Below are 22,512 nucleotides of genomic sequence, written 5' to 3' on the forward strand. Positions count from 1 at the left end.
TTAGAAACAATTTAGAACTGGCCAAGAAGACTAAAGCGTGCCTTTCGATATCGATTAGTTGCTAGTTATCGGAACTGAACTAGTTGAATCAGTTGGCTCTCGTAAGCATTTTGCGCTACGTAATTACGCATAACGGTAACGACCTTACGCAAGGCGCGCTAAATGTAAATCGTTCGAAAACTCTTTTTGAAGTAGAGCTTATCAAATGTGTTGCATTAAATGGGTGAATTTAGATAATAATGCACTTTAAATGCTTAAAGAGAACTAAAAATTGAACCCTTAAAACCGACTATAAAAACACCGCAAAATCACACCTATTTCCCAACGACCCTTTGTCTAGTATACGAATGGCCAGTAAATGTTTAATTTTTCAATAATACAACGTTATAATTTGTTTGTAAAGTGTTTTGTTTATTAAATTTATTTGTCTTAATTGCCATATGCATACTTTTCTATAGTACGCATATTAAATTCATAATTGTAAGTATACATATTTGAACAATTCTCTAGCAACATTATATTATTACAACAGTGAGGCGCATACCTGCAACTACATTCTATTTAGTAACTTAATTTAACTGGCACTAAGTAAAAAGCACATATTGAATCTTTTGTTCTTGCTGCTGCTGGTCGCAGTCGCTGCAGTCCTATCATTTTCGCACCGTAAACACCAACGGCGCCGACTCATCCTCCTGCTGCTCGAGCAATGTGGTTCGAATAGCTCGTATTGAGGCATGCTGCTGCGCCTCGATATCCTCATATTCAATGGATGTGGAGCGCAGCAGCTGAAACTGCGAGTTCGCGTCAGTTTTGGTAATGATCAGTGAGGCGGGCCTGGGACCTAAAATAAAAGCAGAATATTCCTTGTTAATTTGGGAAAGCGGACTAAGCAGATTTATATTACCTGCTGGCGGCTTGGTGGTTAGGCGACCTTTGCTGCTGCCTGGGCCAGACGCCAGTTCCATTTGGCGCTCCGTAACGTACTCCACATTTGGCGTTAGCTTTGCATTATTATTATTATTGTTGTTGTTGTTCATACTGGCCAGATTGCTGCCGCTGGGTGTTGGCTTGATGGATACCCGCTTCTCGGACTTGACGCTGCCCTGTTGCTTCAGTATCGAGTCGCGGCGTTGCTGCATCGGGGAGCCCGAACTGAGCAGCGTTGGGGTGAACATGGCACCGGCGCTTGACAGGTCAAGGTCTATAAATTATATTGACGTTTGATAAAAATAATGTTAGACATTGATTAGGGATACACTAGGGCTAAAGGGGGGGAAGTACACAGAATATAGACAAAAATTAGCAACCAGATGCTCGTGTGGATTTCGTTAACAGATTTGTTCTTTTTCTTTATATACGAGTTGATGGCAATGCAGAAATCCTTTTCCACTATAAATAAAGGGCTTACATATATTATATGTACATATGTACCCGACACCTTTTGTTAATAATTATTTACAAGCTAAACTAAGTAAAATAGCAAACAATTATTTCATGCGTTAATCAAATTAAAATTAAACCATTTTCTTTCCAAACATATACACACATATGAATACAATAAACTACAATAAAATACAATTGTAAACAGTTGTTCGTATGATAATTTATTTATTATTTGCTTAAGTTAATAATTATGTTTTTTGGAAGCAGCATTTTGTATTTGCCAGATGGTTAGTTGTTCTTCTAATTATGGTTTATATGGCAACTTAAAACTAAATTTAAATAATCGTGCAGTCGTTTTATGTAATACATATGGTAAATGCTAAACCAAAATAATGTCGAATACGTTTAAACATTTAAGAACCTAAGCACAGCTATATTTTAGAGTTTAGCTTAGGTTATTTATGAACAATTGCCGATCCATAAAATAGATCAAATTAAGAAATAACACAAACAAAAAAAAAACATTTATAAATGCGTTAAAGTGTATAAAAGCAACATTTCTCTATTGAAGCATTTGAAACGAAACTTCGAAAGCGTTTTTAAATGTTTAACAAATCCCAGTCACATTGTGGTAGTATTTGCTCTAATGGCACATTTATAGATTGTTAGCCAACTAATATTGTTTAGTAGGTGTTTTTTTGTTAACTTAAGCTTAAAACTATGCCACATCTGTACCTTACATATTTTATACTATTATTATTATTAGACCTTACATACATATATGTAAGGACATGCATATTATATCTATTATTTTGCGTTCGAATTGTTTTCACAGGTTCGTTGGTTAGGAAGCTCATTTTGAATACAGATATGTTTGTTAGTATATATAGTATACATTTATAAAGATAGTCGAAATCTTCGTCTTTTTTGCGAGGGCGATTCATAATTTGGTATCATCATAGATTTTATCTGTGTTGGGCACCACCACCACCATGGGCACCTTTGTATAGGGCGTCATGGGCTCGATCAGCAGCTCATCGGCAATGGAACTTGGACGCGCAGCCAAGCTCGGTTGATTGTAGAACCTAGCCCCACTACCACCACCACCATTATTACCGTAACCTGCACCCACATTAATTAAATCGGCTTGACTGTCGCTATTATAGCCATTACCCGGCTGCAACGGCAGGCCACCAGCAGCGCCGGCGGCGTTTAGACTTTGCAGGGAATGCGAACTGGCGCTGCGATTGTATTCATTATTCAAATACTTTTGTTGCTGTGCATTATTGTTGTTGTTGTTGTTGTTGTTGCTGCTCTGGCTGTTGTTGTTATTGGCATTGTACTGCAGCAGATTGTTAATATTCTGATCATCCGATGGCGAACCAAACTCGGAACTCTCGCGAATGGGTGCTAATTGCAGCTGTGCAGCTGCAGCTAACATCTCACCTGTGGGCAAACCAGACGGGCTGGGTCTTTCACTGCTGGCCACATCCTCGAAGGCCTCCTCATTCAATGTTTGCAACGCGCCGCAAATCATTTGCTCCTCAAGTGTAACCTGCATAGAGAGAAATGTTTATTAATATTATACAGAATCTTTAAGGCGAAGCTTTGGCTATTTAAAGCATGGGCATGGAAATATTTGCTTTTTGCTTTGTTACCTGTAGATACTCATAATCATGGATTTTCGGCTTTATTGGTAAGCATGTTACAGACAAAAAGATAAACACAATTTGGCACAGAGATGAGCTCGTGTTCTGCTTGGTACTCTACTCCCCCCTCGATAACTAACCTGCTTCTCCATATGACTAACAGAGTTCCGGCGTGACAGCGGCGGCGGCGGTGGCAACGCATCTGTCACGTCCCTGATCGCGGCCACATTTGCCGGCACCTCTGCAATGGCGGGTTGTGGGCGTATTTTGCGCGGCAGCCGCTCGACATCGCGCAGCGTTGTGATGAGCAAACGAAACAGCTCCCAATGGCCAAAGCTCAGACCAAGCACCTGCATGACATGAAAGATTTGAGTACATTCTGAAATTTCCAAGCCAATCTCTTCCAGCTCTTTACCGCTTTGAGATCCGTCAGTTCACAGTGTTTCAGCACGCGGCCATTGATTGCATTGTCACGCAGCACAGGAGCCAGTTTCTGCAGCGTCGGCTTTAGATCCTCAATGCGTTCCAGCAGACTTATGACGCCCTCAACTGTGAGATCCGTGAGCTTCGTTTGCAGTATGTCATCCTGTGGCAAATTAAGGATAATTAGAGTAAATGCCTCCAAGGATTTGGGGCTCAACTTACGCCAAAGGAATCGCTGGGCGATGGCAACAGCGGCGTCGTTGGCTCAATGGCGCTCAGATTACGCGTGCGCAGCTCATTCGCCATAAAGTCGTTCTGCAGCATTTGGTAGGGCGGATAAACCTGCGGCGAAGGCACATAGGTTGTGGGCGCCGGATGCGGTCGCATGCTGTGCGATATGCTGGGACGTGTTTGCAGCACAAGCGAACCCTCGTCTTCGATGACTTGTTGATCCTCTGTGTGGGCAGGTAAAAGTAGACTTTTAGAAGCTGCTTAGCAAGAATCAGATAATTGTTCAATTACCTTTCAGCACCTTTCTCAAATACGGATCCAGATTGATTGTGAATGGCAAAAAGATGCGCAAGTCCGCGACCAGCAAATCGGATTTATGCAGCTGCAAAAAGGCGTCCAGCTTACGCTCATCCCGATCCAGCTCGAGCAGAGGTGCCGCCTCACGCAGACAGGCAAGTTTTGGGCGCACTCTGAAAGAATTTAATTTAATATCAATATGAAAATGAACATAAATAGTCTCTCCTTTCTATGCGAACTAATCTCATTGTGTGCAGACACGAAGCTGTCCAACTTTGTGGGCTTAGTTATATCATATAGCCCTCATATAAAAGAAGAGTATAGAAATCTAAATAAGTTTCACCCGTGTGGTAAGCGGGCAACAGAATACTTCCACAGCATGTCACCGCTTGTCGTATGAGGCGACTAATAGAGACACGTGGGTCTTCCAACATAGTATATAGCTACTTGTCGAAAGAGACATCTTTCTGGGGTCCTAATTCCGATTATGTCAGAGCTAAGCTAGGGAGGCTTCGTTATATCATATGTATAGTGAAGCATGCAGGTTCTAATCCCTAAACTAAGTCCACGTTTAACTGAGATATTGCTCTACATGTAATGTGTATATAGATTAGATGTTTAAGGGTTATCTCGGCAGGTTCTTTTTGCTTGAGCTAAATTAAGTTCACCATATCGCACATTCAGTGTACTTGGGGCTAAGTGGTTTTGCTCACTTCTCATAGACGCTCTGCAGCGAGATGTTCTCGTCGGCATTGGTGTCCATATACTGATCGTGATGCAATACAATCATGCTGGCCCGCAGTGGCCACTGCTCGGTCAGGTTTATCCAGGAGCTGAGACGGTACCAGCTGAAGTCGATTTGGAATGCTTTCAGTAGGCGGACAGTTATATAGATGACGTTCATGAGGCGACGCATGCTGCGCGGATTCACATCGCTGAAGTAGTCGTCGGTGAGCACAATGCGCGACAGGTCGAGCACACCCTGAGGATTCTGGCCCAGTCTGTGTAGATTCGAGCCAATCGAGCTGGCAACCGATTCGGATAGACGCAGTTTTTTGCCACCACCACCGCCAGCACCAGCGCGTTGTGCACTGTGTGGGGCACGCAGTTTCTCCTGGCTGGACATAATCTCCGAGGCATTGGACAGTCGGCGCGCTGAGACCGAATGGCCCAGCGTGGGTCCATCGTCGATCTGATAGTCTGTGCCGCTGCGCTTGAACAGCAGCGCCGTCATTTGGGCACGCTGCACCTTGCGTAGTCCGGAGTTTTGCAAATAAACCGGCAGGTGCACCAAGTTGCGCAGAAAGTCGTGACCACCAATGCCGCCCTCGGTGAACAGCCGCCGACTGTTGGCCTCGGCGGCCTTGGCAATTACATGCGGATCCACCGAAATGAGCAGCACAAAGGGTCGATTGGGCGCAGAGAGCAGCGTCTGGACGGCATTCAAGAGCGTCAGTATGCGTTCCGTATCACAGGAGTCCAGGGCATCGATGACGCCCACCAGACGGCTTTGCTGATTGGTGAATGCGTCCAGGCACTTGACCATGTCCGTCAACACGGCCACCTCGGCACCGAGCATAGTCAGCGGCGCATTCTCATTGGAGCGTACGGCCCGTTTTAGCTGGCGCTTGTGCGAAATGAAGAGCGAGCCGCAGACCTTGGCCAGCACATGGAGATGGGTGCAGATGAGCGTCACCAGCAGCGCAGCTATCACATAGACGGCAACCAGAATCTGTTCTCGCTCTTCGGCATTGGCGTGCGTGAAGTAGGCAACTATCAGCGCAATGCCCGCCACCAGGGTGACCAGGGCGAGCTCAAAGAGCAGCACAATGGGCAAACAGCACATGCGACGCCAGCGCCAGCCCACATCCAGCTTCAGGCACTTGGGACGAAAGGCACGATACAGCCGAGTGGCCAGCCAGCCGTAGTGGGACTCTGAAAAGTATATATGTACAGATTGAGTTGGATCGATTTAGGAGCTATCGCTTACCTATGGCGTCCAGCAGGGCGGCCAGCATGTGTGCGACGGCGCCATCGCCCGTGGGCGAGGCACTGCTTGCCTCCGCAAAGTGAAAGCGCACAGGCTTGGGCTGAGAGTCGGCTTGTGGTCCGGGCGGATGACAGAATGTCACCTGCAGTATAAGACGCAGTCGCGAGATGCGCTTGTCCAGGCCATGCAGCACAGAGTACGCCCAAAACATGTCCATTTGATAGTTGCAGTATTTGGCTGCCGCCAGCAGAATATATGCCAGCACCAAGAAGAGAACGGGCGCCAACACGCCCCACAGCGCTGACCAGGTGCTCAGACCCACAATGGTGCCGATGAGCAGCGATATGTGCAGGCAGACGATGAAGAGCAGGCCGCCGGTCTTGGCCGGCGGTTCGGCCCACTGTTTGGCGAAATTGTTCATTTCCTCGCGCAACTTGTTCAGCAGGAAACTTTTCCCGCTGCCCCACTTGGCGTAGAGACCAACGGTTATGGGCGTGGTCAGAGTCGGCTCGCTGAGCACATCAGCGAGCGCCGAGGAGTACAGCTCATAGCCCAGCATGCCCTCAGAGTCCTCGTTGGTGTTGAGACGCCGTGCGCCAAACACCTGACCCAGTATGGTCTTCTGGTGCAGCGAGTCAATGTTGTAGGGTGTTTCGCCCGCCTTGTTGGCGCGGTACAGCAGCTGGCTGTGCTTCGGATTGCGCAGCAGCGCCTCGACAATTGCCTTGGAACGGGCACGCATCGCTATGTGCAGGCAGGTGTCGCCGCGCTTATCGCTGGCCGTCACCTTGGCCTTGCGGTCGAGCAGCATGTGTACAATCTCCAGATTTCGGTTGCGTACGGCGCGCAGCAGCGGCGTATCGCCATCCTTGGTGGACGATTCCAGATCGGGATTAGTGAACAATAGCAATTTGACGATCTGCGTGTGACCCTTCTCCACCGCTGTATAAATGGCCGTTTTGCGATCCTTGCCCTGTATATCCACGTCGGCGTGTTTCTTGAGCAGAGCTTCGACCACGGTGCGATGTCCACCCTTTATGGCATGGATCAGCGGCGTATCACCGCCGCGATCCTGTATATTGATGTACGCGCCGGCAGCTATAAGTGCGGCGGCAATATCCTGAAAGCCCTCTCGACTGGCTATGCACAGCGCTGTCATGCCGTCCTTGTCCAGAGCATTCACATTTGGCTTCTTCTCCAGTATGGAACTAACGCAATCCGTGTGCCCGCCGGCGGCCGCAACCAGGAGTGGCGTCCATGAGTACATGCCGGCGGTGTCCACATTGGCGCCCGCCTTGAGCAGCGTGTCCACAATCTCAACGTTGCCGCGACGGCAGGCCCAAACCAGCGCCGTGGTGCCGTACTTGTCGCCCACATTAACCTTGGCGCCGCGTTGCACCAGCAGCTCCACAATATCCTTGAAGCCGCGCCCTGCGGCCCAGAGCAGGGCGCCCAAATGGTAATTGCCGTGCGCATTGCCATCCGCTCCCTTGTCCAACAGCAAGCGCACCAGTTCCGTGTGTCCCCGATACGAGGCCCACATCAGAGAAGTCCAGCCGCCCTGCAAGCCTCACGGATGAGCATCAGAGAATCTATAAAGCACTGCATTCGCTTACCATATCCCGATGCTCTATTTCAGCGCCATGATCCAGCAACAGCTGCACCACATCCAAGTGACCGTTGCGCGCGGCACACAGCAAAGCCGTCCAGTTGTCCAGATCCTCCGCATGGACATCAGCGCCACGGGCCAAAAACTCACGCACAAATGGAGTCAGGCCGCGTCCAGCCACAACCATAAGCACCGTGGTAGCATTCTTTAAAGGAATACGGATTCATTAGAGGTATGTAGAGTATGGTTTAGGTAAGTCCACATACCTCATCACGATCATCGATGGCTAGATGACGGCTATCGAGTATTGCGCGAAGTCCGGATATGTCATTATTATCGATGTACTGCAGCAATGCGCGGTGTCCCAGTGAACCCATGGAATCTCCGTATCGATTTATATTCTAAATTGGGACAGATTGGATAAAAGAATTGAGCTAATAACAATTTTTGAATGTTTGCTATAATTAATAAACATCATGCAGTTTTCTCATAGATATTAGTTTTGTTCGACTTAATTGGACTGAAGGAGACGTTTAATTGGGTAAACATATTTTAATTAAATATAAATCAGCATACAATATGTGTGTACACAAGTCACATGCTAACAACTTTCTTGTTTGATAAACAGAACACGAATCAAATGCACTACACTCAAAGAAATAGGCATATTATAGCTCCAAATGAAGTCAAATCATATTGCAAAGTTAACCAACACTGCATGTTATTGGAATATAAAAAATATATCTAATGTTAAATAACTGTTAGTTAAGAGAAAATTTCATTTCATGTAAAATTCACGTTAACATTATGTTAAGTAGCTGTTAGTTGACAGAAAACTCCTTTTATGTGAAATTCACGTAAACAAATATGATTTAATAATCGAATCTATGAATTATTATTTTATATGTATATAAATATTTTTATAATAATACAGATGTTCCCGCATAAAGTTAATTAGGTCTGGAAATGCTGCGATCATACAACGCCAAGATTAAAAAAATCAATCGTATTGACATTGCCAGAGAAATAATGTCATATTGATAAGAAGTAAGCGACTCGTGTTTAAGATCAGCAAATCGAATTGATAAAGTTGGGATAACTTGGCCTGTCAACTGAACGTCATGTCTTTATGTCTCGCTGAGACAGCGAGCTGTCAACAATTTAATGCCCGTTTAAGAAAAAATAAAAAACCATTGATAGTGGCGCCCTAATAAATCGTGAAACAGATCCTCAGAGAGCGCTCTTTGTATATTTTTTGTCTTTCGTATGGCAAAGCCACATACTACGTAGGTATATGTCTCCGTGTGTATATGCATATTTTATGATAACGCCAAGAAAATAGATAACGAGCATTTGTCATGCCAAAAGAAGCATCCACTCACGTTTTGCAGTAGCTTTGGTGCCACATACCTATCTAAATATTGTCTAAATCAAGCATATTAAGCTGTCAGCTGTGACAGTTCTCAAGAAACTGGAGAACCAACAGGAAGAAGAACTCTAGAGTTCAAGACCAAGTTATGGGAAGTGCCCGAGACGAATCTTAAATGGATCAAACTGATATTTTTTACACTTTTTTTCTGAGGCGTGAAAATTAGTTATAAATAAATGTTTGTAAACACAGTCTAGCGTTAAGGTTTTATCTAAGCACAGGTGCGAGTGTAAGGTTGTTTAATACGTAAAGGTGTAAGTACTTCTGTATTTATGCATATAGACTAGAGTTAAGTGCTAATACGCACTTAAGCGTGGCAGGCGAGCAACATTGAACACTTTTTTACCGAGTGGAAAATTAGTTATATATCAAAAAGCTGATATATAGAGAAAACAGTTTCAGTTAATTTGAATTTTGAAAAATTTTTACTATTAAAAATCTTGGTCCCGGGCCTTGAATCTAGAGCACATTTTTTAAATTTCTTTCTGTTTTAAGACTTTTTGTTTTCTCAGGGAATCGATCCCCACATCCACAACCGTTTGAATTTTAATAGAAAGAAGTAAATGAATTATTCAAAATCTTTTAATTTTTGTTCAATAAATAGCTGTTTTTTATTTTGAGAATATTTTGCTTTCTTCTCAAACGTTTCAATTTTAATAATTTATTTTTTAGTCAATTTAACAGTATTTTTGTCTTGAGGAATTTTGTTTTCTTGAGCTTGAACTTAAGAGTTTAATTAAACATTTGTTCAGTTTCCAACAACCACAAAAAAGATAAAAATTTATGAACAGTTGAATATGCCATATAAAAGTCCAGACTCGTAAAACATGTAGAAATCACTTGAATATTGCACACTTAAATATTTGTATTCATTTTTAATTATTATTATTATTATTTTTACTAACATTTTTGGTTTTTTTCTTTGACGGGGAACGCAGATTATTTAAGCTCAAACGCGATGCGCTTAGAATTAACTCGTCGAAACTTTTGGATAATTTCATTTTGTCAGCGCGTTTTTTTTTTAGTTGCACTGCAACAGCTGAGTTGGTAAATATTTGTAAATTTAATGTTTTATTTATTTAAGACAAGCCGCAGTGTTCGTTTTTTTTTTTATCAGCTCATGATTTACAATGGAATGGAGCACAATAAAGACTAGATACACGTAATTAAAGAGAGCAACAACAAAAAAAAAACTGTCGCAGTGCGCGTGCCTTTTAATTAGCATTAATAAATTGCATTTTATGCGCTTGATTGTTATGTTATTGTTTAATATTTATTCCTCTGTGTTTTTTTTTAATTTGTATCTCAAAGAATGCTGCTGCGCGCCTCGACGAATTGCCTTTGAATGCGCGCCGCGAACGGAGCTCAGCAGCCCATGTGCAAGCTATTGGATGTGCCGCTCGGACGGTTGTGGATGGTCGGATGGTCGGATGGTCGAATGGTTCGTTAGTCGGACTGCTGGGTTAGACTCGGCTGGTATCGGGTATCGCATGACGCGTTTTCTTGCTTATCAACGAGCCCAGCACCAAAGCAACCCCCCCTCCGTCACAGCGTTGCGAATTTAAGCGGGCACGCAAAAACTTAAAACTTGAAATGATTACAAGCCGCGGACTGAGGCACGCGGCAAATAGCTACACATGTAAGTAGAGATACTTGGGGATACTTTGGAATACGTAAATAAATACGCAGATCTGTGGCTGTGCACTTGGAAAAAAACAAATACAGCACGATATTGACCTGAAATTAGGAGATTTTACTCTTTAAAGGCAGCTAAAGCAATTTGCCTAATTTTGAGAAAACATTTTTAAAAAAAATTCGTAACTTTTTTAAATAAAAAAAAGTGTTGTAAAGTGAAAAAGAACAATTTGAAAAAGTCACTTTAAATAAAAAAAAAATGATTTTAATTTAAAATAACTTTCTAAAATGTAGAACAATTCTTAAAGCTCACAATTCTTCTTTCTAAAAACAGATAAATATCAAAACTTTTTTCTAAAAATATTGATACTATTTTCTAACGAGTAGAAATTGGTCTGAGAAATAGTAACTATTTTCTAAATATTGTGTACTTTAAGATCGTTTTTTCTAAGTGTGAACAACTACGGCAATTGCCTTAAATTAAGGGAATTTTTTTTGTTATATTTTTGGTTTTTTTTTTTTGCGTGTACTAGATGCGCGCACTTTGTGAAATGCTGTAATTTTGTTAACAGCAGGCACTCAAACGTGTTTGCCAATTTGGCTATATTTAGAGGCCGCAAAGCTTGCCCCGCTGCAACACGCTCTTGCCACAAACACACGCACCACGCACAACGCGCCGCCACAAACTAACAGACTGACTGTCTGACTGGGCCTGAGACTGAGACTGAGACTGAGACAGAGACTCTGGGCTAAGACTAAGAGGCAAAGTGACCAATGACCAGTGACCAATGACCAATGCTGTTTAGCTGGAATTCTACTCTTAAGCGAAACTGTAGCCTTTATAAATTACACTGTCTGGCTAACGAGAGTTTCTCTTTGGGAAGGCCAGCTGCAGCACTTAAGTTAACCAACCTTAGTTGCATTTGTTAATTGTTAATTGTTAATTGATTTACAATATTTTTTTTCTTCTTCTTTTTGCTTGTGCCTCGTCTGGCGCTGGCGCAGTCCATTTGTTAATTGCTAGAAACGTTTCGAGTTAATTAAATAAACGTAGACAATAAATTTCAACTGAATCGCGCAAATGCCTAACTTTAAGCGTATATACTAAGTATTTATGCCTGGCTGTGTTGTTTAACTTTAGTTCTTCCACAGAAATTGGGAATATTTGAGGTTTGTGGTCAAAAAAAGTCCCTTCAATTTGGGTCAGCTGCACAAAAGCGTCTCTCGATTAATCTTGTAAAAGTGCAAGAGGACAGTTTGCAAATGAGCAAGTCGCATTTAAAATTTAAATTCGATATCAGCTCGATATCGAAGGAACTTGACGATTTAAAGGGAAATAGTATATGTTCAAATTTGTTCTTTTTTGGGGTAATACATTATTCTCCCACAAACGTGTCCAGTGTCCAAAATAGCTCATTGATGGACAGTCGCAGATAGCTTTACGACATTTCATAACCGATTACCAATTAGAAGTTGAATTTGTTGCTTCTCGAGTGGCCATATTATTAACCCCGGAGTGTCAGTTAGTAGCCCTGACTAATGTTTATCTCTCGCATGACGTTTTTAAGTATTTAGTGGCTAGCGGGCTATTTTTAGCAGCACGCACTTAAGACATTACGCGGAATTAATTCCTAAATTAATAGATAAAAAAAATCGAAAGCTAACAAAAATATTGTTAAAAATTATAATATTTTGAATTCATTAATAATGATAATTAACATAATAATATATTGAATTCAATAATATAATAAAAGATAATAATATTCAAAATAATAATATTTTGAATTCATTGATAAAAATAATGAACATAATAATATATTGAATAAAAGATAATAATATTCAAAATAATAATATTTTGGATTCATTGATAATAATAATTAACATAATAATATATTGAATTCAATAATAATAATAAACGATAATAATATTCAAAATAATAATATTTTGGATTCATTGATAATAATAATTAACATAATAATATTTTGAATTCAATAATAATAATAAAAGATTATAATATTAAAAATAATAATATTTTGGATTCATTGATAATAATAATTAACATAATAATATTTTTAATTCAATAATAATAATAATTATATTCAAAATAACAGGAAATATTAATATTAAAAATAATTATAAATATTAATAACAATAATATTAATCAAAATAATACTCTAACTAATATTTATTTTAGCTGTCAAACTTTTTAATTGTGTAAAGTTAAAGCATGTTGCAAATATGTTTAATATTTTCTGAGTTTTTTTTAGCGTAAACGACAAAAGTTGATATTTTAGTGAAACCAAAATTGGCAACAAAATTGACACCAAAGTTAACCATGTTAATTTAAAATGAAAACAACAAAAAGTAGTCGAACGGCAGGCGACAAAAAGGCAGCATTAAACTTGTTGGATCATAGGCAAGACAGCAGCAAGAGGAGGGAGGAGAGCGGGGCAACAAAGAACAATAACAACAACAAGAACAAAAAAAAACAAGTTGCATTGCATGTTTATTTTTAGATAGTACACGCTGTTTATAGAGAGTCCAGGACAGGTTACAGGCTAGGAACTGGGGTTAGAAGCAAACGCAGCCAAACAGAACGCACAAACGCAACGATCGTTAGTTTGAAAGGGTAAAGAGAGGTAAATAGAGGAAGATAGAGAGAGAGAGAGAGAGAGCGTAGTACATGTACGTGGATGTGGGAGAAACGACGTAACGCCAGATTAAAGTGACTGAAGCGCCGCGACGTATACGACGTAATGCTGTTTTCATGCTGCTCGTGATGATCATGATGATCATGATGCCCATGATGATCATGATGTTCACTGCACGCTTCGCCATTTGCCTCCTGGCCATAGCTGTCCGGTGTGAGCGAACGTGTCGGCGTTGGCGAGGGTGAGAGCGCGGAGCGGCTGTCTGTGCCGCAGACACTGATCGCATCCGCTGGCACGGCATCGGAGCCCTCGATGTTGATCACCAGGCGCGGCAGCGAGGCGTGCGGCGCCAGCTCGGCGCCGTTGCGTGTGCTCGGCATGGACCTGGAGTTGGGTAGACGGCGCAGCGAACGGCCGATGCTGAGCGCACGCTCCTCCCACTCCAGCAGCGGTCGATGCAGCGACTGCAGATCATGTGTGCCCGTATCATGTAAGCCACGCACCAAAGCCCCGATCGTACGCTGTTTGCAGGCCTTCGGGTCTGTGGAACTGGTTGCTGCCGCTGCCGCTGCTGCTGCCGCTGCTGTGGATGTTGCTATCGTCGCCGTGGGCGCCTGTGGGTCAGATGCTGACGTTGACGTCTTTGTTGTTGGTTTTGGGTTAAGCTTTGGCGATTTATCATTCGGCTGCATGATTGCTACGCACTTTACGGTTCTTTGTATACGCTTCTGACACTTAACAGTTTATCGCTCGATCGTAAGTTGTGTGTTTATGAGACGGCACAGAAATGAGGTCCTCTTCTGGCTATCGAGAGAGAGAGAGGGGGAGAGAGCTGCAGCTGCCGCTGCCGCCTCTGCCAGCTGATTAGTTATTATCAGTGTCTTTTCATCTGACAATGTTTTATTGTTTTTGATTTTATTCTGCATTTGTAACAGTTTTTTAATTGAACAACAACAACAACAACAATAACAACTTTGCCCTGTCTAATTGAGCATATTGGAACAAACAAATTGTTGATTCAACACAATGTGAAATGACAGTCACAGTAAAATGACAGTAACTGTGGAGATGTTGCATGTATGTAAGTACAGTAGAGAGAGAGAGAGAGAGAGATGAGAGCCCAAATATACTTTTTATATCAGGTTATTAAAGAATATCTACATTAACTATATATCATCAGGGAAGACACCCAAACAGCTTTTTTAGACACTCTCAAGAGTGGCTGCTGCCCAATATTTGTCATAGACTTTAATTTTGGGAGAAGAGGGAACCTACAAAAATCCAAATTTGCATGCCTCTGTTTAAGATATCCCTTCGTATGCCTTAATCTTAAGACTAATCTTTAGTTACTAAAAGGTAAAACCTGTTAGTTATAATTTGAACTCAAATAGCAGCAAGTAGGTTATGCACTCATAATTTTCTTATCATTAGTTTATCTTATATATTATTCATAGATTACGCAAAAATGGGTCTCAACTTTTACCCAATATAAAGTAGAATCTTTGATTTGATCATTTAAGTGAATTAGGCTTTGCTTTGAATATCTCACACACCTCAGATTCGCCCGGATGCGTTTTTAGGCGGGCCTTAAACATTTTGGTTAAACTCTCGCCGCTTAGTTCCGTTTTGAAGGTGTTTTGAATTCAGCTGCAAACACTAAAAAAATAAACTGTGGAAAACTTTTGCTCGACCGCTTGCCATAGGCGTTCCAAGTGAACTGTCTGGCTGAGGCTGCATGCAAGTACCATATATGGATAAAATGCACAAAAGATACGCAGTTTGCTTTTGACTTTTAATTAATAGAACAAACAACTGTTTTTTTTTAACATATGCCGATAAGCGCACAGATAAGCGGATAAACGGATATTAAACGAGGTGTAGGAAAAAAATGTGCACTTCCTATTTGCCCGTTTGGCAACAGTTTCTATTTAAATAACAGATTTTTGCTTCGACTTTTTTTCCTTTTTTTGTAATTTTCACACTTCTGGCGTAGGCACGACGACGTGTTCCAGGCTGCGCATCAAATAAAACTGATTCAAAGACAATGACTTTGAGTGAAGCGGCCCGTGGAGGGCGCAATTGCTTAGAATGCCGCCTTCAATTATGACAGTCCATAATAAACTTTATAACTGCTGACAGTGTGTGTCAATAGTTATTTACAGCGTGCTTGGTAAGTTTCAATGTGCTCAAATTACGTACATAGATTCATTTCCTCTGATACTCAAAAGATGCTCAGCCCCACAGAATTGCCCTTTGTTGTCTTAAGAGCGTGAATAAAGTCTCTCATTTTATTCAACGCATTTATCTTAATACTACTGTTATTGAAACTGTCAAATGGGGAGAATATTAAATTTAAAGGATATTTTCTTTAACACATATATCAATGTAAGCATCTTTCTTTATCTTTCTTCATATTTCTTATCTTTCGATAAGGCTGCAATTAATGTTGACAGAAGGATTCTTGATGCTGTCTATAATTTTGAAATTTTTATGTTGCATACTTTCGGGCGACATAAGAATTCTGTACAGTCAGGGCTGACATAGTACATCAATTTTCCACCTTTGAAGTTGACTTTTAATTTAAAATGAATTGTGGCAACAGTTCACTTAAGCCTCAAATGAAATAACTAAATACTAAATGCAATATTGCAACATGCATAATTAACAGACCTAGGTTCACATATACACACACACACACACACAGCTAGGTATATATAGTATATTAGTCAGAGGTCTGGCGCTATCGATTTACGGTTTGTAGAATTCTAATCAGCATATAATTGCGCACACACACGCACACACACACATACGTAATGTATGTGTATACTAACTACATACGGATGCGTATAGTTTATATAAACATATGTTAAATTTGACTGCTGCCAGTCTGGCTGCCTACGCAGTACGGACTTCGCTTATCAGATAAGCCACAAGTTAACATCAGAACATATGGTTGATGCCGGGTAATACCCATATAATACCCACCTGGACGGAATTACTGCTGCGCCCAAAGGAGCTGCGAAAGAAACCGAATGGAAATATGCTTCCATAGCCACCGGAATCGTTGCGCTCAATGCCGGTGCTCGTGGTGGCATTCGAATGCGCCGAAAGGGGCGGATTTAGCGGCGACATCTCCGAGTAGGCCCGCCCCAATTGTTCCAGCTTGGGGGTGCGACCCATTTTGCACAGCTTTTTGTTTATACACTATAAGCGTGCGCTTAACACACGACAACAAACAGACAAAAGACAATGCGGAACATCGAACTTAAATTGTTTCCGTTTAGCACAGTTTATTCAGTTCGGGGCAATTATTTGCATGCGCCGAGCAAATATTTACTGCTGATAACCCTTGTGAAGCTAATTAAGTTTTTGAACGGATTTAAATATTATATCTGATTCCGTTTATAACTCGCTCCGAATTGTCGAACACACGTAACGCGCACTGTTCAAAGCCAACTACCGCAGGCAAAGGCCCGGGCTCCAGACAGACAGCGACAGCGACAGCGAATAATGCAGCTCGAAACATGTGCTGCCTGGCAATCTGCTCACTTTTGTTATACCCTGTAACTGGAGTATTTTCTACAAGGGTATGACAAACTTACAAAAACAAAGGTAAGGATTACATTTCCAAATCAACTTATGAACTTCTCTAATCTTGACAACAAATACCTAGTCTAGGTTTCTGAAAGTCTTAAAATGTCCTATTTGCGCCTCTCATATCATATCAATTTATAATAATTAAGGTTATCTTTTTTTTCCGTATACATAGCTAGGGAAGGAATTTGTGTCTCATAATAAGTTTTCATTCAATTCTCGAAAACTTAACGGTAACATCTAAGCATACGCAAGCAAATCTCTTCTTTCTATAAAGGAAAAACTCATATCGTATATTTGTAATATAATGAAGTTTTAAATATTATTTTGAATATTTTGAGTAAACATATTTACCATTATTATTCAATTTAAACGCATACATATACCCAAAAAACAACTGTTTACAGGGTATCTGTTAGGCGAGATTAATTCTAGGCTAGATCATTGTTACTTGTTTTTTTCTGATAAAATACAACAATTTAGCGCAACATTAACGGCGCTTCTACACAACTGCAGACTATATATATATATATACACACACACACACACACACTAATCGCTAGCGCCAAAAATGAGCAATGACAACGGTTACTAAATTTGTATTTGTATTTGGTTATCGTAATAACTGTTGTCATTTGTGGAACGAGGAGGAAAGGAACAGCCAAATTACTCACAACATCAGAAAGTAAACTCTCTCGCTCTCTGTCTTCTTCCCTATCTGTACACTTTCTGGTTTACAGTATTCTTATTTCTTTAATATGAGTCTCATCTCGTTGACTGATAAGCACGCCGGTCGCCTGTTTGACATTCTAAAGCACACACATACGCACACACACACTCATGGACAAAAGCCTTTTATGTGTACATAAAGTACATTAAATATGTACATAGCTATGTTTAAGCTAACGTATGCATTAGACTGCACATTCCCCCGTTTTATATTAAGTATTATAGCACAGTGTCAAGAATGGAAAACGTAAAACGTATTTTCTCGACTCATTTTCACGAACAACTAAAAACCGTTGCTGTTCAACCGATTGCACAATACTCTCTTCGCAATACACTCTCCGAAATCACTAGCAATTAGTAAAGAAATCCTTTAAAAAGCTTAGAAGAAACCTCATCCCTCCGGTATGTATATACATATATGACATGGAGAACAGTTCAATATACTGAAAACATTTCTCTTCCCGTTTCTTGAGTTTGAGATTTTCATCTGAGAAATTCATCAATAGGACAGACACACGCTGATTATATCGATCAACAGCTCATTATCCTGATCATAAATACATATACTCTATGGACTCGAAGATGCGTGACAAAATTAGAAGGGTATGTAAGGGTTTAAACTGATTAAGATTTGTTAACCCCTAACGATTGCAACTTCATGAATGGCAGTGTTAGCTTGCGCAGATTATAACTGAAGTATACTTTGAGGCGCAGACATTTTGAATATGGGCAAAGAAAAGCTATGAAATTAACAATACTTAATTCGGAATTTTCTGTAACCAGAACCAATAACAGTGATTTAAGCCCCATCAAAGCTGTTAAAATGGAAGATTTTCTCAAAACACATGAGTTTCTTCTTCAGCCGATGGTAAATTTAAAACTACTCCCTGTATTTCCCAAACAAAAGAGCGTACGTTCGTTAACTACTTGAAAATATTCTAGTTTTTACAATTTGTAAATCAGTCAAGCAGCACAAACAATTTTATATACTATATAGACAGGTTTCGGGAACGTAAAAAAGTGCTTAAACTTTATTGTTGCATAAGAAATCATGCCACAATGTAAGCGAAAAATACTTATTCGCCAAAATATACATGCAACTATGTATATACATATGTATGCCTGTAAAAATGTAGAATTATTTTAATACAACTTGCCAAACAATTTCTGAGTGTGCTTCGTCTGCCGTCGGTCTGTCAACAATTCCGAGAATAGCCAAGACAGAAACAAAACACTAGAACCAGCAACAAGTACTTGCACTTGGTCTACTATCATAGAAGCCGCCGTCCCCTCTCTTCTGTGATACTCCCTTTTCATTAGGACTATTGTTATTATATATTATATAATTATTATATAAACTAAGTACAAAATGACCGGACAAGGGATCTTCAACCAGAGCTTTATCGAATAAGGCAGGGGCAAAAAGCGCAGTCATGCATTTTTCTGGGAGGGATAATTTCCGGGTAAAACGAGAAATATTCTTGATCTGTGTACAGTATAGGGTAACAAATATACAAAATGTGGTTTGACCAATCTCTAAGATACAATATGAGATATGATACGTTTCTAAAACCTAGGTGTAAACTTGATACTTATTGGATATTTAAGAAATGAGGGAGGGTATCAAATGAATAAACTCTCAGCTAGGATATCTATACCCTATGGCAGCGAAGGTGCCTGGTACACATTAACGATTACACCCATTTTCTTTATACATTTTCAACTTGATCTAGAATATACATATGTATGTATGTATTTACTATGAAAGCGAATGTGCCTCGTTCAACATTACGAATACACCCATTTTTTTTTTGATCAATTTTCGCTCTAACAAATACGCCAGACTGCAAAATAAATCATTCACTTTAAAAAACAAATCGGAGAGCATTTCATGAGCGGCTGTAGCACAATGCATTATATGCAGACGTTTTAGGTATCGAGTAGAAATGTTTGACTGTTGACTCATTTGAGTAATTCGATGCTAGACTTGGAATAAGACTTACTTGCGAAAGAGAAGTGCCAGCGGCTTCGTGTAGCGAATGGGATTCCAGAAAATGCGATATGGAATAAACTGGCAAATCGTTGACCATTTTAACTTTTGATATATTACTTAAAAACTGTGTCACATTGAGCTTATAGCTTAAAAAGTATTTGCGACGCTTTCAGACTTTCGGACGCAACTGCAAAACTTTTCAGCCAATGGCTATTTGCAGTCGATTTTATTTATTAATTTCAACATTTGTGAGCAGAAAAATTAACATCAATTTGATCGCATTATTATGATAAGATATTTATTAGATCTGTGTTGGCGAGTACTTGAACAAAATATACCCTATAATTTGTTGGAGCACTACCAAAGAGCGAGAGGTGAAATACATGTATAAAATTTTTGAATTATTTTTATGCTAAATCGGAATAGATAAAAGTTATTGTCCTGATTAACTGACTGACTGATAAACTTCAAACTGTTATAATTATTGACTGTGTGTATGTTTGTATGTATCTATGTATGTATGCATGTATGAATGTGTGTATGTAAGCATTCATGAATGCATGTATGTACGTATGTATGTAGGCATGCATGAATGTATGTATGTATGTATGTACTTATGTATGCATGTACGTATGTGTGTATGTATGTGTGTATGTATATAGGTATGCATGTGTGGATGAACGTATGCATGCATGTATGTATAAATGTTCTCTAACACCTACAAATTAAAATAAATCGTATTTTCAAAAGGTGCCCTACTACGCGATTCTCATAAAGTCAAGTAGGCCCTGCATGTCTTCATGCTTTGTTAGGAAGTGAAGTGTTGGCAACAAAATGAATATTATTTTTGTGTGTAACTTTGCAAGTATGTGTATATGTATGCATATGTATATGTATGTGTATGTATGTGTGCATATACGTATGTACTTGCTTATGTGTGTGTATGTGTAAACATATATATACATGCATTCTGTTAAATCCCCTCAGCTATATTTGTTTTTTTTTTTGGTAAATAATAAATATTAACATATATATATGTATGTATGTTTGTAGATTTATATTATAAATGTATATTTACATTATAAATGTATATTTACATTATATAAAAGGATTGTTATAGAATCTCAGATACAGCACACTGCGAGTTATCAATTTTCTTTAATACGATTAAAGATAATTGATACTAACCGAACTGTTTTTAAAGAAGAGTTCTTTAATTTATGTATTATCTTCAAAATCGACCAAATATTGACAAGAGCATTAATCATACAACATTGCAATGCATTGGCATTGACAAGGCAAAGCGCCAACAGATTGATAGTACAATAAAATATATGCCGAACATATCTCTGCTCAACTAGCCTTCTTATCGCGCACTCTCAATGATAAGCTCAGTGCCAACAGTTGGTAAACACGAATGGCACAAAAACAATGAAGATAAAGTGCGCTTACTTGAAGTGCGCTGGCATTAAGACATATTCATTTCAATTATGACGGATAACAAAGAAACCCCTGTGGACATTATAGAGCGCCACGCAAAAATCGGAAGTAATTTATATTCATTTCCGCCTATTAAATACTTTGCAATTACTATAAGTAGAATATATACGATAAATAAATTGTTTACAAAAGATCTTTCTTATTAATAAGAATATGACCATCTCAGACGAAAGAACTCGCTATGGAAATGAATTATGTATGTAAAACCAAAATTAAAAAGAAAACAAAAATATTCAATTTGAAAAACATGTGTTCAATTGAAATGTAAAACATTCAGAATAATAAAATTCAGCATTCTTATGGCTACTTTAAGATTGTACATTATAAAAGTATTCAGTTGAATGGAAATTAGTTATTTTTCTGACTATGCAAAACTGTACTTCATCTTTAAGTTCACAATATGATTTCGACTTTTTTTTTGTGTGTTAACGACAAATCTACAGGCAAGCAAATTGATTTATCACACAAATGACAATATTATTAAATAAATTAGCACATCTTTATTTAATGCGAACTCATGACGGCGCAAAATTCTTTTCAATTGTGGATAATAGACAAACGTGACTGTGGAATATTTGCTACGGGTAATTGTCTGGGCTCATGTCTTACTAAGCATTATTAAGGCAAATCGCAAGGTAAATAATAAATTGTACATATGATAAATTACTAGTTTTGTCGATTTACTGCGAAAACAAAAGTTGATATAAACAAATTAATTGCCTGCTTTTAATATATATGTATGTGTGTACATACATATATATATACAAGAGAGTTGCCACTCACCGGTTGAATCAATCAATTGTTGTTGTTGTCGTAGGAACGATACACCGTTATACAAAAATGCCGCGCAAAAACAAAACACTCTGGCAGGATCAGACGCATTGACAACAGACGACAGCTGAGCACAGCTGAGCGTTGCCCTGTGTGTGTGTACTTAGGTATGTATGTATGTGGTTCTGTCTGTATGTAGATACGCACGTGTGTCACTGTATGCGATTTTCTATGTGCGACAATGAAACGTCGATAAAACAGTTTATATTCGTGCCTGCAATGGCTCTTAGACTATTTTTTATAGCATTAACACTTTAACAGTTAAAATTACTTATGTCGGTTATAGATGTATTAAATAAACTGTCACGAACACACAATAAAATATATACATATGTACATATTCACGTACATATAGACGAGCACCAAGCATCCGCAGCACACTGCGCGAAAAATGATTCTTTCACTATTTGCATTTGAATAGAACTATTAGATTTTCACTATTTACATAATTGGCGAATAGTATATTAAACACAATTATGAAACTATGTATTCACACTCTATTATAAAGTGTACTATTATTAAATTAAGTTACATATATAGCGACCGAACTACAGTTCTACGTTCGCTG

General features: G+C 39.6%; 1 protein-coding gene and 1 long non-coding RNA gene across 6 annotated transcripts; one reads left to right on the forward strand and one right to left on the reverse strand.

Annotated features, from left to right (window-relative positions):
• Positions 1 to 390: 390 nt before the first annotated feature.
• Positions 391 to 22,504, reverse strand: Arms (Ankyrin repeat-rich membrane spanning). Of its 5 annotated transcripts, none has more exons than XM_064688267.1 (12): positions 21,897 to 22,504; positions 7,849 to 7,983; positions 7,590 to 7,787; positions 5,974 to 7,534; positions 4,697 to 5,918; positions 3,978 to 4,156; positions 3,678 to 3,910; positions 3,448 to 3,618; positions 3,173 to 3,382; positions 2,557 to 2,938; positions 905 to 1,201; positions 391 to 841 (listed from the first exon to the last, which is right to left on the reverse strand). In XM_064688267.1, exons 2-12 carry the CDS (start codon positions 7,957 to 7,959, stop codon positions 651 to 653), a joined length of 4,755 nt encoding a protein of 1,584 aa, XP_064544337.1. In that variant the 5' UTR covers positions 7,960 to 7,983; positions 21,897 to 22,504; the 3' UTR covers positions 391 to 650. The 5 variants fall into 5 exon arrangements, with proteins under 5 accessions (XP_064544337.1, XP_064544333.1, XP_064544338.1 ...); XM_064688263.1 differs by lacking the exon at positions 21,897 to 22,504 and adding an exon at positions 16,283 to 16,751; XM_064688268.1 differs by lacking the exon at positions 21,897 to 22,504 and adding an exon at positions 16,283 to 16,747 and having other exon boundaries at positions 2,830 to 2,938.
• On the forward strand, positions 9,941 to 10,190 carry LOC135432539 (uncharacterized). The gene is made up of 2 exons (XR_010436914.1): positions 9,941 to 10,058; positions 10,129 to 10,190. It is a non-coding gene; the product is annotated as an uncharacterized LOC135432539 (long non-coding RNA).
• Positions 22,505 to 22,512: the final 8 nt, after the last annotated feature.

Source organism: Drosophila montana, unplaced genomic scaffold (assembly GCF_035044405.1).
Source record: "Drosophila montana isolate Dmon_TW-CO22-7 unplaced genomic scaffold, ASM3504440v1 contig_3200_1, whole genome shotgun sequence".
Taxonomy (NCBI): Eukaryota; Metazoa; Arthropoda; class Insecta; order Diptera; family Drosophilidae; genus Drosophila; species Drosophila montana.

Excerpts from the sequence above, each read along its gene's own strand:
- Arms (XM_064688263.1), bottom strand. The coding sequence starts at position 16,477 with ATGGGTCGCACCCCCAAGCTGGAACAATTGGGGCGGGCCTACTCGGAG. Across the intron at positions 7,535-7,589 it reads AAATAGAGCATCGGGATATG|GGCGGCTGGACTTCTCTGAT; the intron begins GTAAGCGAATGC and ends TGAGGCTTGCAG. Across the intron at positions 2,939-3,172 it reads TTAGTCATATGGAGAAGCAG|GTTACACTTGAGGAGCAAAT; the intron begins GTTAGTTATCGA and ends CTCTCTATGCAG.